The 17,921-nt window shown below is 44.1% G+C and overlaps 1 protein-coding gene across 3 annotated transcripts in view; it reads right to left on the bottom strand.

The window, feature by feature from the left end:
* Positions 1-17,921, bottom strand: part of adka (adenosine kinase a) — a 131,332-nt gene that overhangs the window by 103,370 nt on the left and 10,041 nt on the right. For all 3 annotated transcript variants that reach the window (XM_088634535.1, XM_088634537.1, XM_088634536.1), the window contains exon 3: positions 17,812-17,865. In XM_088634535.1, the coding sequence (XP_088490661.1) occupies positions 17,812-17,865 (54 nt within the window). The remainder of the gene's footprint in view (positions 1-17,811; positions 17,866-17,921) is intronic.

Raw genomic sequence — 17,921 nt, 5'->3', positions numbered from 1 at the left:
ATGCCAGTTAGGCAACTGTTTTACTTGCGCTTTTAATTTAATTAGAACTGCCATCTAGTTCTTGTACACCCAGCAGATTTGATTTTGTCAGCTGTCTTGATGCTTCAACGAGCCATGTCCCCCCCCTCCCCCTCAGGGAGGCTGAGGTGCTGACAGGCTCTGCTCCCCCCGAGTCCCTCACTGTGTGACATACCGGGGGCTCGGCAGAGACGCACCGCAGGTCCAGCAGGTTCCGAGCCCCGGGAAGACTCGGCCCCCGGCTCGAACCCTGCGGCGCCTGATAACTGAGCCCAACCAGCTTTGGGCGCGAGCATTTTCACCACTTGGAGCTCTAGCCCTGCCTTTTCACTGGAATGGAAACTGCATTTTAAACCTGTGCAAAGCTAGCTCAATGAGTTAAAATGTGTTAAACTGGGTTTAGCGAGTTCTAACCACAAACTGCAGTTTGCATGCTGTATGTTTTAGGTGCTGCTGTGAAGTGTGTTCTAAGACCCATATACAGTAAGACAGAGGAAGCCCATAGGAAATTCTCTCTTCTATTTGGAGTTTCCCTGGCTTTCTTTCAACCGCCTCTGCTCCGCACAAAGGAATATCGTGCAGCCGTGAAGCATATATTTGAGGAAGCGCACTTTTGCAACCCTACTAGATTAATCAGTAATGACTCTCGCGGATTTCCATTCCACAGAGCAATCGTGGACACCAGTCAAGATGAGGCTGAAAGATGGCACAGATGAACCCTTTCTATCTGCAAGTAGCAGCTTCCTAACTGGAGGGGTTGAGGGAGGAGAGCGAGCAAAGGCGACTGGCAAGAGGGGTGCCCAGACAGAAGACAGCATGAGCAAGGCAGCCTACTGATGAAGGCAGGAGGCAAGAAGCAAGGCCAGGCAGGTGGACAGAGGGATGAATACTCATACACTAGGTGGCGTATTGGACAATCCACCTCTGCTGCTTAGATATACCAACAGCGATATAATATAACCACCACCTCATGCAACTTAAATATGCATCAATAGTGATGTAAGAACAATGCCACATCGTGCCAATTAAAAATAAAGTGCAAATCAGTCTGCTGAAGAGTAAGGAACATTACTTTTCACAGTGGATCATATTGGTAGCGAAATTAAAAACTAAATATTGGCAGTGCTGTCCTCTCTGGAGGCCACTACACCAAGCCTTTTACGATCTGTGTCCCCGAGGAACGGGTTTAATCCCGCTGCCGGTCCCTGGCGTACTTGTTAGCAGGCCTCCAGTCTGGGAGAGGGAACTGCCCTATTGTGAATGAAGCCCCTGCCCACAGGCAGCCGGGGTGATCTCTGTGGGCACCAAGAGAACTGCCCCCCACATTCCTCACTGGCACCTGCCACAGCAGTGCAGGACAAAACCACTCAAAAGAAAGAGTCACATCATCAGACAAGTTTTAGGGATACAAAGAAGCCACAGAAGTAAGAGCAGCTCTTCTCAGGCAGTGACTGTCCTAGCATTGTTGTTCGTCACCACAGCTCCACAACCTAGTGCTGCCTCTCCGTAGACCTTATTAAATGACCACAACATCGTCTAAAAGACATTTAAACACCCAGAAAAACAAGTAGCATTCTCTTTGGACATGACTTCTGCAGCTGGGATTGTGCCCTGTAAGAAATACATGACTTCATGATTTTTAGTTGCAGTTTGGTAGTAAATTCCCCAAAAGTTCACACTTTTCACACTTCATAGTAACATCTGCGATAAGCCTAATAATTTTTGATTCTTTAAAGGGCCAGATGGAGTATCGTGAGAATAGTCCTAGCACCTCTCTGCTCTCACTGCATCGCTGCAGAACATCACCCTGGTCCGCGTATTAAACGCACAGCAGTTTGCTTGAGAGGGGTGCTGGAACCGCTGGTTTCAACTATGGTCAGAACCCTCCAGCTGCCCTCCCACTCTCCTTCAGCTGAGACTGAAATCAGCTCCACAGCGCCGAGAGCCCAGCTCTCCTGATGACTCATTAGCACACAGGCTGAACCAAGTGTTCCAACTTCAAATACCAGCTTCTAAAAATAAACCGCGCAGCCAGCTGACTAATATTTCCATTAGTGTCTGCTTTTCTTCTCTAGGTGTGATCCTAAATGCTAACCTGAGCAAAACGGTTTTGTCACTCAATGCAAAGGCTTTATGCGTGTATAATGTTGGCTTGACTGACACCATAGGACAATTTACTGTTGAAGACCCTTCTACACACTGTAAGCAGTATTACACATATATTGTACCCCCAACACACGACGCAAAGTTTATGAGGAATAGGATTGTGTTTCTAAACTCTGCAGATGTGAAACTGTGGGCATATTTCTAACTCGAAGAACGAACACATTGAAGAAGGCTCCACGGCCGAAACATTTTCTTTCTTCTCTATTCAGCATGGAATATACCTATTACTTGTTCCTTTGCAGCCTACGCAGCTACCCACCTGAACATTGAAAAGCCGGTACCCTTCTGTGAAAGACATGTTTGGAATGAGAAAAACAGCAGGCTGCAATTAGTTAATCCATCCTCAAAGCATTCAAATTGGCTAGGAGGACCAGACAACAGTGTCCAGTGTGGTGTGGAGACGTATCTATGTGTAGCAGAAAGACACCTGGCAGTACAGCTTACGAGCAGAAGCCCCCACCCACAGTAGCAAAGTCCCCCCAACAGGAACGGCCTGTTCTTTTGTTGAAAGCGTATTCCCTGCGTGTCCGAGGACTGACTGCAAGGGGACCACTGCGCTGCCTCCAGAACTTCTGCGAGCACCATGACTGGCACTGGTCTGGACTCGCACACAAAAAGACGCTTTTAAACTTGGAAAAGAGCTAGTTCATCTCTGCTGGAGTGAGGACGTTCCGCCAAACCTTGTAACTAACTAAAGCGAATAACGTGGCAAAACCCTCTGCTCCAGAAGAAGTCGGACAGAGCTGCCCGCCTTCACTGTAAGGCAACCCAGGACACCTCTATGAGAGCAACAGTGCAAAGGCACGCTCAGCAAAATTCATTACTGCAACAGGAGATTTTAATCAAGCATTTAAATGCAATGTCATGCATTACAGAAAAGCAAATTAAAAGAAGCACTAGACAAACGCTCACACTTGCGCATTCATCACATCAAGTCTGATCACAAAAACCCCACTGTAAGCACTCTGGAATTCCTGACTGTCTTAGACACTGAATCCTGCTCGAACACAGAGCTTCTGTTTCAATGGACAGAAGAGAAAACTTGACAAAGTTCATATTAATAAGGCACCACTGTAAGTTCATATTGTCAGGACTATTTGACTTTTTCCTACACAATTTTTCATATTGGCAAAACCCATTCATGACCTGTTTCAGGAATTAAAAAAAAAAGATTCTGAGAAGTTTTGATCAAAAATGCTTTTCCAATTTCTGTTCCTGGACAGCAAAGAAGATGTATTATAAACAAAGAAACATGTAATTTACATTTTCTGAGTTTAGCTGAAACAAAAAAACCCCAAAACAAACACGCAGTCATTAAGGAAGCAGGTTGGTTTTATTCTGAGGTTGGTACATGACCACACTCTTTGCTAAGCAGAATATGGGAATTTCACAAAAATGATCTTTCCACATCACCGACTGAGTTTCTGAAAAGCTTCCTCAGTAGAGTGGGAAAAAGTAAATGCCAAAGTAGTACTGGAACAAACATGCAAACTGTCTCCTTTATAAAAGACATGCATAACAGGGTGACCGAGACCCTTTTAACAAATGTTTCAAGACCTTTTGGGCTCAAAGAATGGCTATCCTATAGTCCTATAGTTCTAATTCGGCTGTTCAGTACTTCACAGTATTATCCTTGTTTAAATACAGATAGATATACGACCACTGACACAGCTCATTAAACACTCCACAAACCTCAAGTCAGAGGTCGGGGGTCAGAGGTCAGGAGTCAGGCTGCCGTCTTTAATTCAGTTACGTCCCAGACCAAACATCGATCGCAGCACTCAGCTCTCCGAGTTTCAAAACAAAGTTATTTCTGCAGCGGAGGAAGACTGCCTTTTGTTTTGTCTTCACTACAAAAGGACAGCGCAGACATTTTGTTTCAGACGCCTACAAATATCTCCCTCTGATAACCATGTAATTTCTTACCTTTGGCGGGGGGCGGAACAGAAAAATTGGAAAATCTTTAAATCCGAAGCAGTGAAAGGCAGCAATGCGATTGCTGCTGTAAGTTACACGGATAGCAATAATAATAATAATTAGTAGTAATGATCAATACATGATCCTTGAATCATCTTTATCACTAATAAAGTATCAATGTCCAGTGACGCCCTTCATTAGTGGATGTCATAGGAAAGAAGTCTCCCTCACTCCCCCAGCTTGCTGAGTAAGAATGTGGAGCAGGGGCGCATACACACACACCCCCGGGGGTGAAAGAGGACCGCACGTTCAGTCAGTCACTCCACCACTCGGAGAAGCTGTAAATATCATTGTTACTTCCCTAATTAAATTGTTCGGTAATTTCTTCACACAGAGTACACACAGTTTATCTGTTTAAAATCAATACCCCATTTCACAGTGAAACTTGTCCCAGCCCTAGACAGGGCCATTAATTATTCTGTTTTCTAGGCTTGCACTGTGATGTTCCCTCAAGGTTGAGGCTTTTATCTTCTTTATTTAAAGGGAAAAAAAGTCAATAATAATTCTCCTTTGTAAGCGGATGAGTTTGCTGTCAGGAACGTGTGCTTTTCACACATGGAGCCTTGTTTGAAGTCTCAGACACCAATCCATAGGCAAGTCATTTTTGCTTGACATGCTTTAAGCTCCAGCTGAAAATTTTTTTTCACCTCGGTTTTCAATACATACTGGCACGTTTATGTCGAACAACTGAGTTTCTGAAAGGCTTTCAGCTGCTTCCTTTGAGGCAAGGGGAGTTTAAAATGCTGGTCGCTAAAAGGAAGCACAGTCTATGATGTAAAATGGGGGCATGACTCGGATGGCACGCTCCATGTCCACCTACCGCCACAGATCTGCTCCGAGACACGACGGCCAACGCGGAAAATCCTTGGGCGCATAGAGGAGACAGCCGGACCACACACGCCCACGCGGTCGCTCCCATCACACTGAGGTTACCACCAAACATGCCTCCAAGCCCTGATCTTTCTCAACAAAGCAAAGATCGACTGAATGACCTCTGCCCCTGAAGTTTCTCACGCCCCTAAGCCATTCCCTCCCTGGGCTCCAGCGCTTTTCCTGCAACGGAGCAGCCAAATCTTTTGCACTAAGATAGCGGTCAGTTGCATTCACCTCAACAAGTGCATGACCGCAATTCGGACTGAATCTTGTCTCTCCTGTACCCGTGTGTTTTATCCGATTTGCCCTTGCCCCAGAGAGGGACCTGCAGAACACCTGGAAGAGCTTGTTTGACTAATTGAGGGCCAGAGCCACCTGCACAGCCCAGTGCTGCGATTCACGCAGTACAAGGCTGACTGCTGCACATTGTGAGAGTGAACAAGTCCCGCCTGTGGACAATCGGCGTTTGTTTCAATGTGAGCCATGTACAAATCACCTTCCAGTTAAGAGGACGGTGAAGCACGAGTGGCAGCCCCTCTCTTCGGCCCGAACTCAATTTAAAACTAAAATCACTCACCTTTGCTAAAGAAATCTGGTAGCAGGCAGCCTCTGCTGGAAACCACAGGCATGAATATTTACCACGGATGTGACAAAATACCAGATTACCATTTTGCAAGAGGTATTCCAATACACATAGGGACAGAGACATCTGCATCCTCTGTAAATCATTCCAAAGTGTACAAAATGGGGAAAATAGGGCAGTAATGTCATTTCATGTGTGTGTGTACTTAAAAACTGATATTTAGCAATTATAATGACTCATAGAAATCTAAGGAACAACTTAGCAATGCTGTGTGACCTGACACATTAACAAAGGACGCTAATAGAAATAAGCCCACTTGCGCTGGTGGCCCTTTTCAGCCTTCACGTCCCTGGCTCACATCTGGCATGTATATCCTACAGTGTGGGGATAAATGCAGCGAACACTTCCTTCTGTCATTTCAGAACATGTTGTTCTTCCTGATAGTTCAATATTTGACAATGCGTTGTTCCCCTTACATATTCCTGCCACACCTGTATTTAAGATAATCCTGCTACAACTCGAGCAAGTCTTTGTCAGGTCTTCCTGGAGCTGAAAATTCTCCTCTTTCAGAGCTACACAAAGCCCACATCTCTCACAGCTTGAATATAGGTTACACCATGCAGGCTTTTAAAGGCGATTTGTATCCTGAAGTGCCCATTTATTATGGAACAGCTTCATATGGGGAAATTTGTCAACGTAAGACATGCTTATATTTCTTTAAGGACATGCGGGGCCGGATTTCTCTTTTACATGCTCTGCCTTAAAGGAGCAAAACAGCAAATTTAAAAATAACCTTATTTGCCTTGGGAGCGTCAAGTTCACACTTGAACATATAAGAGATCGACCTTTTCAGCTCTCTAAAAACGACGCAAGGGATCTGGTAATTTATAATGTTCCATGTAAATAATTCAGCTCCATGTGGAGAATACCATATGGCCTAGTGTGAACTCAGACGCAGGGAAAGGTTTTCTCGTGTCACAGCTCTCTCCCAGGTATAAGGGGGGATTTAAGTAAGTCCCACAAATAACACAGCTGCATCAGGGCGTTCACAAGCCTCCCCAGCGTGCGTCTACACACCGACTTCCCATCCATCAGCCTGAACACATTGCACCTTCCAGGCAGAACGAATGAATCACTCACTTTTCCTCTTTTGTTTCATTAAAATGTGTGAAGTCACGAAAACGTACATGAGATGTGGGGCACGTTTTTGACTGAAAAGGACTTCAACCTTTATAGAAAGCACTCCTTCCAGTCAGGGCTCCAGCCCATAAAAAAAACAGCCTGCTCCCGACCTGCCCAGCCATGACATGACCTTGTCATGGAGTAGGTCCAAACAATAATGCATGGAAACCTGCTGCTAAGTCATGATGCATAGGAAACTGCAACATTATAAAGTATTCCCTTTCCCTCACTGGCGCCACCTACTGGGCTCTGAGGGCCAGACTGCAGCCCAAGTTCAGAACCCTGACTGGCTGGTGAGCGATTGCATCAGCCACCTCCAGACTTGGGAGACTCAGAAGAGCACGTCAAAAAATAAAAAATAAAAGAAAAATATTAACTCCATCTGAAAGAATTATACAAACCCATATTAGTTTACCTCAATTTAAATGTGGTTCGGCACCAACAAAATGTAATAAGGAAAACATTTACAAGTTCAAATAACGTTTTGTAAATATAGCAAAGAGAAAACAGACGTCTTGGCTCCTGTCCACCTTGGCCAACAGAACGCTAATTTAGGACTGCGTGGCTCAATACAGAAAAAACAGGAATCTAATTCAGAGAAAAATGCATAGTTCTGACCAAAAAAAAAATTGAAGAGCAGCATTCGAGTTTCTGTTGCTTATAAACAACGAGATTTATTTCACTGAGAGTGCCGAGGAAAATCCCATTAAAAAAAGTCAAGAAAAAAAAAAGAACGATTGAGATACTCCACATGCATCTGTAAAAATGCTGCCTCCTCTCTCTCCCTTAAGGATCAATTTTACTGCAGAAAGGTTGTCTGTAAAAATCTGCAGCATTTGAATCGAATAAATCAAGTTTTCCAAAAAAAATAAAAGGGTCACTCCTCCAAGCACACGATGCTGCAGTCTAGAAAAGGCAACACCCTCCAGGTACTGCTGCCATCGACACTGAGGGCCAACAGAGGGCGCCAGGGCCCGTGGACGGGGGCGGGTGAGAGGGCCTGTGGGCTGAAGAATGGAGACGCCGGCACCCGTGGACAACTGGGGATGCCCTTCAGCGTTGGACAAAGAGCTTCCTGCCTGTAAAGCATTTTGAGATCCGTTGCGACAAAAAACACTGTATAAATTTTTTGGAAATAAATCAGCAGCAAATAAAGGCTAATGGGGAAAAGCTAATAAAGGTACAGGAAACAGCCTCTGCATGGGCTGCTGACATGGCCCGATTCTCCCTGTCCCACGGGACTGCTGTTGAACTTCTGCCTCTGTGGCGACATTTTCTGCTCCTCGGTATACTCAATGCTCGATCACAGCCAGCGAGAGGGGACACGGACCCCCCAAACCACGCAGTCTAAGGACAGAGTGGCCAGTGCTAATCTGCCACACAGCGTGGCGCAGCTGGGCCTGAACCTCCAGGGGCCTCCTCAGAGCACGGGGACGCGTACGGGGGACAACAAAGCCAGAACAGGCCGCAGCCGCCGCTATCGCACACCAGACGCATCGGTTCCTGCCTCCAACAAACAGCAGGCAAATAATAGGTTCAAACACCAATTATGATGACTGATAAGCACAGCTCTGGCTCATTTCTTCAATGAAAACATCTTCTTGTTTTCTCTGTGAAGGGCACCCCGAAGTGAACACCACAGGTGAAGCAGCAAGCGCTGGCGCCGCGGTGTTACCACACTCCACAGCTCGGCGCCCCCTGGGGAGCCCCATAAACTCAGCCCGCCACTGCAAACGCTAATCAAGGGGCAACAAGCGTGCAGCGAATTATTTATACATCACAGTTGTACGACCGCGCTAAGTGAAGAAGCCGCGGCCTGTTCAGTCAAGGTGCTCTCACCGATCTACAGAACAGGCTGCAAGCCTCTGAGCAGACAAGATAACCTTTAGAGGAACAAGCGATCCTTCACACATTCCACTGCACTAAAATGTCAAGCACAGAGGCAGCACCGGCAGGACAGGGAGACCCAGCCATTGACCCGACCCAGTCAGCCCTGCGTTCGCACTGCTGTAGCTGATGAAGATCTGAAATCGCCGGCTGATGAAGACAAGCCGGTGCGGGCTGGGGAAACCTCGCCGTGCGATCACTAGCGAGCGGGACGAAAGCATCACCTGCCCTTTCCGATATCCACGCGCTCGTTCTCTCTATGGAGAAATAAGCCGAGCACAGAAACGCTGGAACATCGGGAGGCTCTGTTGATTTCGTGATCGATTTCCTCCTGGACGTTCCTGGGCAAATCGCTCACACTCGACTCGCCTCTCCCATCTCTGGGTTTCCTTTCCACGCTCCGACAGGTCCCTACAGGTCTGGCTGTCTAGTCAGCTCATTATACAGTCTCCACAAAGAGGAAGCAACACAGGGCTGCGTGCTCACCAGGAAAAAAAACACACACACATTACAATATTAAGTTAAGATTTTCACATTTTAAAACTGATTACTGGGATGCCCTGTCAACGACAGACAACTGGAGCAAAACCTTTTCAGAAACTCTTACAACCTTCTCAATGTTTAATTAAAAGCGAACGTGGAGCGCGAGTATAAATTCGGATGTCCCAGGAGTGGAAGGAATGAAAGGTTTTCCAGGCGTGACAAAGAGAGCAGGGAACATGAACTGTGCGGAGAGCTGTTGTTCTCCGCTGTCCAAGCTCAGCAGCACAATCCTGAGCTGCTGCTGCCTCCCACTGGACACTCCAAGGAATTCTGCCTTGCTGAGCTGCCCTCCACACACAGCTGAAGCAAAAAAAACAGAACTGCAGAAAACATTCATTTTCTGATCATTAATCTAGGTGGTAGATCCTCCCTCCCCCCCCCCCCATTTATTCATTATTAATTGGGTACAATGGTGACAGCAATGTCCATCAATTCCAAGACCGTAATTCAAAACCAGGTTTAACGGGTTGTTTTCCCAAACTGTACTTGTCTCGCCACACCTGAATAAAGCCTCACTTCTGTCAGGGGCACTGGCAGACTCTACAGCACAGACATCACACTGCTGAACAGTCTGCTCAAGAGCCACAGATGGCATGAAAAAAAAGGGGCATCAAATTACCGAACACAGAAAAACCCTGTCTTCACGAAACCCAATAGCACCACGGCCCAGCACTGACTGTGGGAGAATGACTCAAACCTTAGGATCAATTACAGCAGACTGGCAGCTAAAATTACAACTACAGGGTTACTCACAAAAATCATTGGCAATGTCGCTAGAAAGCAACATTTCTGTACTTTGACATGTTTGACTGTACAACTCTCACGGGCACAAATTACAAAAACATACAAATGAGGCCATGAGCAGTTAATTAACAGACCATTTAATGTAACTGAGCATTGTGGCCTCTAGCCAGATGACCACGTTGGAGACATTTTCCCCACTTCCCTTAAAAGACCGTCAGGAGTCCGTCTCACAAGTTAAAAGAAGAATTTTTTGTCATGCGCTCGGGAGCGAAACACAGAGACGATAATTAAATTAGAACAGTCCTTAAATATTTTTCGGTTATCCATCACTCTTCCCTATGCTCATCAGACTGGCTTCTCTTCCCTCCCTCTTCTCTATCGGCCAAAGATAACATCTGTTAAAACAATTGGTTCCTTAGTTGTGTAGCACGCATTCCTATATAACACAGTATAGAATTACATAGCAGCCCTTGTGTCCAGCATTCTTCCATTCCAGGTCAAACCAGTTCTGTATGTCCACCTTGTAAAATACCGCAGCTTCAGCAGAAGTATGTACAAAGTTCAGAGAGCCTCTCAACAACCGTTTTGGCTGTATTTAAAGTTAACGATAATAATCCAATAAGACAGAACTGAACTGAAATTACTCTGACCAGCAACACACAGGGGCATGTGAAAGCATTCTGAGAAAGCTAGCCAGCTGACCGCTGGCCACCACAGGCAGCAGCTCTCCATTAGTGTCAGTTAACGGGAATCCTTCTTCAGAGCAGCACCACCACATCTGTGAGGCACAGGAAGAGAGGGCCATCAGATCACTTCAGGAAGTACAAGAACCCTAAACGGCTGACTTCCCTTCTTCCACTGCAGCCTGCAAATCCTTGAATTCAGCGGTAATCAACATGGACCGCTGCCCTCTAGAGAAGATACAGCCCATTTCCTCTTTTACATTAACAACAGTCTTTTGTTTGCCTAAACGCTTTGCCACATGCAGATTAACATTTTAGCTGGTATGGTGATCCACGATTCGTTCTGACTCATGTGTTTACCACTTCAAATAATTCTAACTGAATGGTGTGTGAATCATGCAATGTAATTACTACTCAGCAGATATGCCGAAGTCCATCTTCAATGACAAGCACCATTATACTGCCGTTGTAATTAACTGTGCATCACATTGTCTGATGTACACTAAAACCAGAAGAGAACAAAGCGGTCACTAAATGCACCAGAAACTTCATTACTTTAGACAGAAGGAGATGAGGTTAATTATCTTGCTTAGGCGAAGCCACGATCACATTTGATCCACTCCATTGTAAAAGTTGGAAAGATCATCAATAGGATGATTAGTAATTGGAAGCCAATTAAGCAATTCTAGGTCAATTAAGTTAAAGGGAACTGCAGTCCCAATTTCTCCTAACAGTTATTACATCTCAGAAGCAAAATAAATTAATTGACTTTATAGAACAAAAAATCAAATTCTGAACTCTGTTGAAGTATTGTAAGTCCCCAAGTTGGTGCAGACTTACAGAGTTCACATGAATTGCTACATGATGCGTCCCTTTCTGCTCACTAGTCACAGTAAAGACTAATGTCATTGACATACGAATGAATAAGTGCAGGTTGTGCAGCAAACATTTTACCACAGAAACCTACCTGGAAATTGTCTATTTTTTATGCAAATTGGAGGATTTCAGCATTATTGGGTAAATTTTACTTTCACTGTGGTTTGAAATGCGCTCAATGCTGATTCTTTCTAACCTCAAAATGTACAAATAGAGTTGCAGTTCCCCTTTAATAACTGTTAACTAGAATGGAGATGCTGAGGTTACATATCGCTTGCCTGCTGCACAAAAAGAAATATTTTCTTAGACACTGAAAATAAGCATCTTCTGTGAAAACATTCACAAGAGCTCCTTTTTCAAAAGCTCTCATTAAAATGGACATGCTAGGTCACTAAAAAAAACCCTCTCAAAGCACCAAACTGCATGGAACTTAAAGAAATCCCACGGAAAACCTCAAGGTGGCAGTATTGTCCAATAACGAATGTTTTCCCAACAGTCCATAATGCATGTATTCAAGTTAAAGTTTATTGTCATTATACTCATACACAGGTATATGGTATAACGAAATGCTATTTAGCTAGCTCTCAGACGATACGTAGTACAAAAAAACAACAATACAATTGTATAATAAAAATAAATATTTGTTTACATTGCAGCACATATCTTAGTGATGTAATTGAATTGTTGACCTAATTGCAGCAGCTGAACACATATTCCCAGCTCTTCGATTTACAGTGAGCAAGAATACCTGCAGGACTGGGGCCATCCAGGGCTCAGGTTGGGAGCACTGGAAACAATACCACTGTCATTTGTTCTAAAGACAAAACCTGAGCTTCAAAACAAAAACATACACCATACTACGCCAGAAGAGTGGGAGGTAACGAAGCCTGTTGCTGATTTGCTCAGACCTGCATTGTGTTGGGTTTATGTGAAGAGAGTACCCTGCCGGAACACGCCTGTAAAGCCTGGTCTAATCATTAAATCACTGCCTGTGCATTTGGGGGAATGAAAAACACGGACCTGTCATCTGCTGAAACCCCCCAGCAGAACTCGCACATCTTACAGCACAGAAAATAATGACATGGCTCTCTCGCATCAGGAAAAACCCTTCCCAGCTGAAACTGGCCATTATCTGGTTGGCCTTGTAAGAAAACTAAAACACCTTTAGTAATAAGAACTAAGGAAAAGTTCTAACTATGCAAGGAGCAGATCCCTCCTTTCCAACATAATATGTGAACATCCAGAACAATGCTCTTAAAAGAGCAAACGGTACAGATGACAGAACATATTACATTCTGACACTTGTCTGAAGTCCCCTATATCACAGAAATCTACTAAACTATACTCATAACTCACAGCAGTAAAGCACTGTGCCAGAAATTAAAAAAAGGATTAAAGGCGCAATTATAAATCCAGTAGTATTTTTAATGCAAATCTCATAATGCATAAACTACGATCCTACAAACATCTCCAAGGACGATAATTGCTCATTGCATTAAAAAAACAAAACGCATCTAACAATATAAAGGCTATTTCACTGAAATACAAAAAGTGAGTGTTGAACATTTATAAAAAGTTTAGAAAATGTGGATGTTACTGGCCAGGTAGTTCTTGAAGTGAGACTATTAAAAAAAGTCAGATGGAGCAGCACCCACAATTTTCAAGACTACAAAGAAGTCAAGTAACGAAAATAACAGCATGTTTATTTTCAAGAAACCAAATTGACCCTAAAGGATTCTGCAGGTCAAAAAAAGTGTTGGGACTACCTGTAATTTCGCACAGGACATTTCTCGCTAACTTAAGCATTTTGTTTAGTTCACTCCATCTTTGGGACAATTTTTTTAATTGACTTGACATCATACCATTGCAAGAGTAATAATGATCAAGAGCTACTGATGCACAAGACAAAGGCCGAGTGCTGAAAATTGCCCTGCAGATGTGTTGGGACACAAGTGCACGAAAAATTAACTTGCGATTTCGGACGTCACTGGCAGAAGTCCTGCTGGCTGAAACAGCGAACAAATAAACAGGTTGGATCTTGATCCAATTCACAGGCAGCACCCAATGGAAACCTGAAAATAGAGCTTGCCTGTCATAATACAGCTGGGTTCTGGAGCCCAGGCAGCAAACACTGAAAGTCTTTAACTCTTAAAATAAAACTAAGTGTGGTGGACAGAGTGACCAATGGCGGAACTCTAGCCACACTTTCAACAGACACAATCTATAGTCTACACTGAATGGATGGTTGACAGAAAACAAAATATATAGGGAGACAGAACAGACTCCAAAATAGGACTGTTCCAAGAGAAAAGGTGCAGAGCTAAATACAGTGAATTAAACCATTCTGTTTGGTTAATTTGAATAGGACTGTCAACTCGGAATCCTAGTCTGGTGCAATATTGCGAGCATGGAGAAATTTAAAAAGCACTTTGGAGATCAACCCGACTGTAAAGCAAGGGGAGGATAAAAGTCATGAAATGGGCTTCTGTAGGAGGAAAACCTGCAGATCAGCAAGCATCAATCATTTGTAGAACATTTTCTAAGGCTGTACACTTACGACAAACGGAACCTTTTGAACTTACACAAGCCAAATGCACCTTCTGCGGTGAGGTTCAAGGAAACAGCATCTGGACGTTCTGACTTGTCATTGTGAACTATGCTACAAAGACGTTCAGGTGGGGAGCTGCGTCAGCATGCATAGGCTGCAAAGGAACAAGTAATAGGTTTATTCCATGCTGAAAACAAGAAGAAAGAAAACACAATGTTTTGGCTCACACCTGAAGAAGGCTCCACAGCCGAAACATTGTTTTTTTTCTTCCGGTTTTCAGCATGGAATAAACCTATTACTTGTTCCTATGCTACCAAGAGATTTACTCATATAGGACAAGTTTTGCAACACTCAAAACAATGAAACAGTCAAAAAACAGTAGCAAAACACTAGCCTTTTAACAAAGGGTTTTCGTTTACTTATTTGAACCTAACTACCTGAAACCTCAATGCACTGCAATTTTCCATGCAAAGGAACAAGTAATAGGTTTATTCCATGATGAAAAGAGAAGAAAGAAAAAATTTTGGCTGTGGAGCCTTCTTTTTTCAGCATGGAATAAACCTATTACTTGTTCCTAAAAAATTCGAGTGTTTGAATTCCACACCTCATACATTTTCCAAAGACACATTCTAGATCACTGGAACTAAATGACATGATTGAAGCAACTTTAATTTAAGTATTAATACAGACGGGTTGCCCAACACCCAGACCAAGAAAGCAGTTACCACGTTGTTCTTTTTAGACATCTATATTTAAACCCATTCAAATTAGAACATGCATCACTGACTGTTTCACCTAAATGTGACTGGCAGCTTGCTTTTGCTAAAAGTAAAACATTGTTTCAAACATATTTTGTAAACATTACTAGGACATTTAGACAACTATACTCATGTTGCAAGTTGCCAACAGTGGAGGTGAAAGTGTGACATAGGCTAATCTTTAGACCAGTGGAACAGCAATTTGTATTATTAATCTATTAACTTGGGCTGATGAAAATTACTACGGGAACAGAAATACTCGTGGGATCCACCTTCCACACTACAGCAGGGGAGCACTGAATGTAGCTCCAGTCTGGATAGTGAAGATATCAAAGCCCTGTTTTTCCCCTGGGGATTCTGAAGTTACATGAAGTTAATCCAGGGGGCACATCTGTAATTAATGAACCATCTTCACAGCCTTTTCTCTCCTGCGAGCTCCCTCACTGTTCGGCCTTAACAAAGGCCAGCTGAAACAGCAGCTCACTGCGTTCTGCTGTTCACTGCTGGACGGCACGTGGTTTTTAAATCTCGAACCAGAAAAATAAGACCTTTCCAAAAAAAAAAAACTGGGGGGAATTTATCTTGACTCTTCTGAGATGTTGAAACCACTGCAAACTGCAACGCGACATCAAGCCGGGTCCAGTCATTTCTCTTACTGGGTTATTGCTCCTAACGTGGCTTGTGTCTGAGAGAGCCGAGGCAGTGGAAGAAACGAGCCTTGGCTGGTATTTGAACAGACCATTGTTCGTGTTCAGTTGTAGCGGCTTCATTCAAACCCACTGTTGGGAGTTTGGTGATCGCGCTCTTTATTGTCAGTTCTGCTGACAGACAAGATTCTCAACACTGTGGATGTGAAAGCATTTGAAAATACATTCCACCATGAAATGTATTTTTTCAGGATGTGGGAACGTCCCAAAGGTTACACATCTGTTGCTTAGTGACCCTAAAAAACATTTTTGATTTGCGTTTTTACTCTGCTGACCCAGTGCTGTAACTTCACGTTCCGTTTCTCCCCCAGCAGTGATCAGCTCTGCAACGGCACATACCCAGACATTCAAGCCCTGGCTGCAAGGTATTTTTCTATATAGAACACTGCACAAAACCGCCATGTAAAACAACCTTAGCAATTATGAATTGTCAAACTCCTTTGTTCATACATTCAGCTATATCTGGTAAGGAATGCAAAAAACTTTGTTTGGTAACACAGCTTAGATAGCACTGAATGTAGTAATCCCAAAATAAACATGCGAAAACACTGGCTTTACTTATTGCGTACTTACTGGAGCCACTAGAGGGATATTAAAAAACACTCCAAACCAAAAAAATAACACAGTAAAAAACATTTGAGATACAATTAACATCAGAATTTATAATCCACACGGATAGGAGAACTGCACAGAAAAGAATCAGTGTGACGGGATGCATTAACACTCTGAATTCTGAGTAAATGATTCAATAACATAAAAATAATGGACTGCCGTCACATCAGGATGAGCCCGCAAGTGGGGTCCCAGGACATGATCAGTGTAGCATCATGCAGCCCGGCTGTCATCAATTTCTATAAGAGCAGCCTGAGAGACTGGACACTCCTGATCACACCAGCACACCTGCACCCCCCCCCCCAACACTCGATCATTCTGCGCATCAGCACCACCCTCGCAGACATCCATCAGGAGGTCTACACAGAACCGGACTCCAGTGACGAGGACTTGGCTCCATGGCTGGTGAGCTGGCCCGAAACAACCAAGTTCAGTCTCCAACGTAGCAGTGCCACAAACGTGTGGATCTCTTGATAAGCTCGATTAAAGATTGCTTCCTGTGCTTATCTTTTGTCATTTAACAGATGAAATCACCTCATCGCCCAACTCCAATCAAGTCCCTCACTAACGAGGTGAGATTAAGTGCTTGTGCAAGAGTCAAAGTCTCAAGTGAATCACAGCCATGAAAGATTAATCAAAACATTTAATCAATACTACAATTACAACATCTGTTTTTCAAAAAACATGCTTTGAGTGATCAAATGTGAAGTATACCCGCTTCTGCCTCAACAGTAATTTAAGAGGTTCCTGACAGTCAAGGTGTTAGCTCTTTAACGGCAAGGAGCTCCAAAAGTTTAACTTGCAACTGTAGATTTCCCCAAGCAGGTGTTGATAAACAGACCCTCTTCCTGGCCTCTCAGAGAGCCAGCTCGCCTGTCGGGGAATCGCTACAAAAGGTCTGGGGCCGCCAGCTCCTATCACGGTCTGCACAGTCCAAAGTCCCTCCCCTAGTACTGGTAGAGGGGAGGAGAACGCGGCCTCGTTCTCCACGAGGACTGTCTACGAAACCTGAATGACGTTCGGTTCACCACCAGGCCAGTCCCTTCCCTCTTCGGGAAGCTGCGGGCAGTGCCCACACTGGCACACCGCTGGAAAGCTCTCGCTGCACTCTCCCACGAGACCAGAGGAGCTGCTGCCTTGGCTCGGGAAGGAAAGGTTTCCAAATGAGGTTAACCATTGAACCAGTGAAGTATTTCAACCTGGATTCCCTCAGAGAAGATCGAAGGATTCAGTCACTGGATCAATCAGCTAACGACCAAATGGCATCCTCTAGTTTGTCACCTGTCCTATGTTTTAAAATAAGGTTTCAAAAGGTCATCAGGTTTGCTATTAAGCGTAGAAAAGAAGGTACAGCGAGCGCAATGTCTGTGCTGCTCTGATAAGCAGCAGAGCAGATGGAGAAAGGGTCCCGCAGAACAACATTTTCCTATTCTGCAAATCTCAATACAACAGTAACATCTCTGACAGATGTTGACTGAGGAACAGGGGGGACAGGGGGTTACTGGCAGTTTTTCCAGCAATGGCAGACAGTTCTGGTGACAGACTGTAGAGATGTGGCACGGTAGCAGTATATGTTATCCCCAGGGAACGGCGGCTTCTGCTTCATGTGTTTGTGAATTAAATGTGAAACAAAATATCAGGATTGGAAACTCACAGAGCTTTGTGCTTCTCCTCAGCTAAGATCTGGTCATTTGGTTTCAGTCCATACCTGTTAAAAAAAGCAGACATGTGGTTATTTAAAACATTAATTTTGTGTCAGTTACT

The sequence above is a fragment of the Lepisosteus platostomus genome, chromosome 6 (genome assembly GCF_059453375.1).
Source record: "Lepisosteus platostomus isolate fLepPlt1 chromosome 6, fLepPlt1.hap1, whole genome shotgun sequence".
In the NCBI taxonomy this organism is placed as follows: Eukaryota; Metazoa; Chordata; class Actinopteri; order Semionotiformes; family Lepisosteidae; genus Lepisosteus; species Lepisosteus platostomus.
Note: the sequence above shows the minus strand (reverse complement) of the source record. Positions and strands in the feature narration are given on the sequence as shown.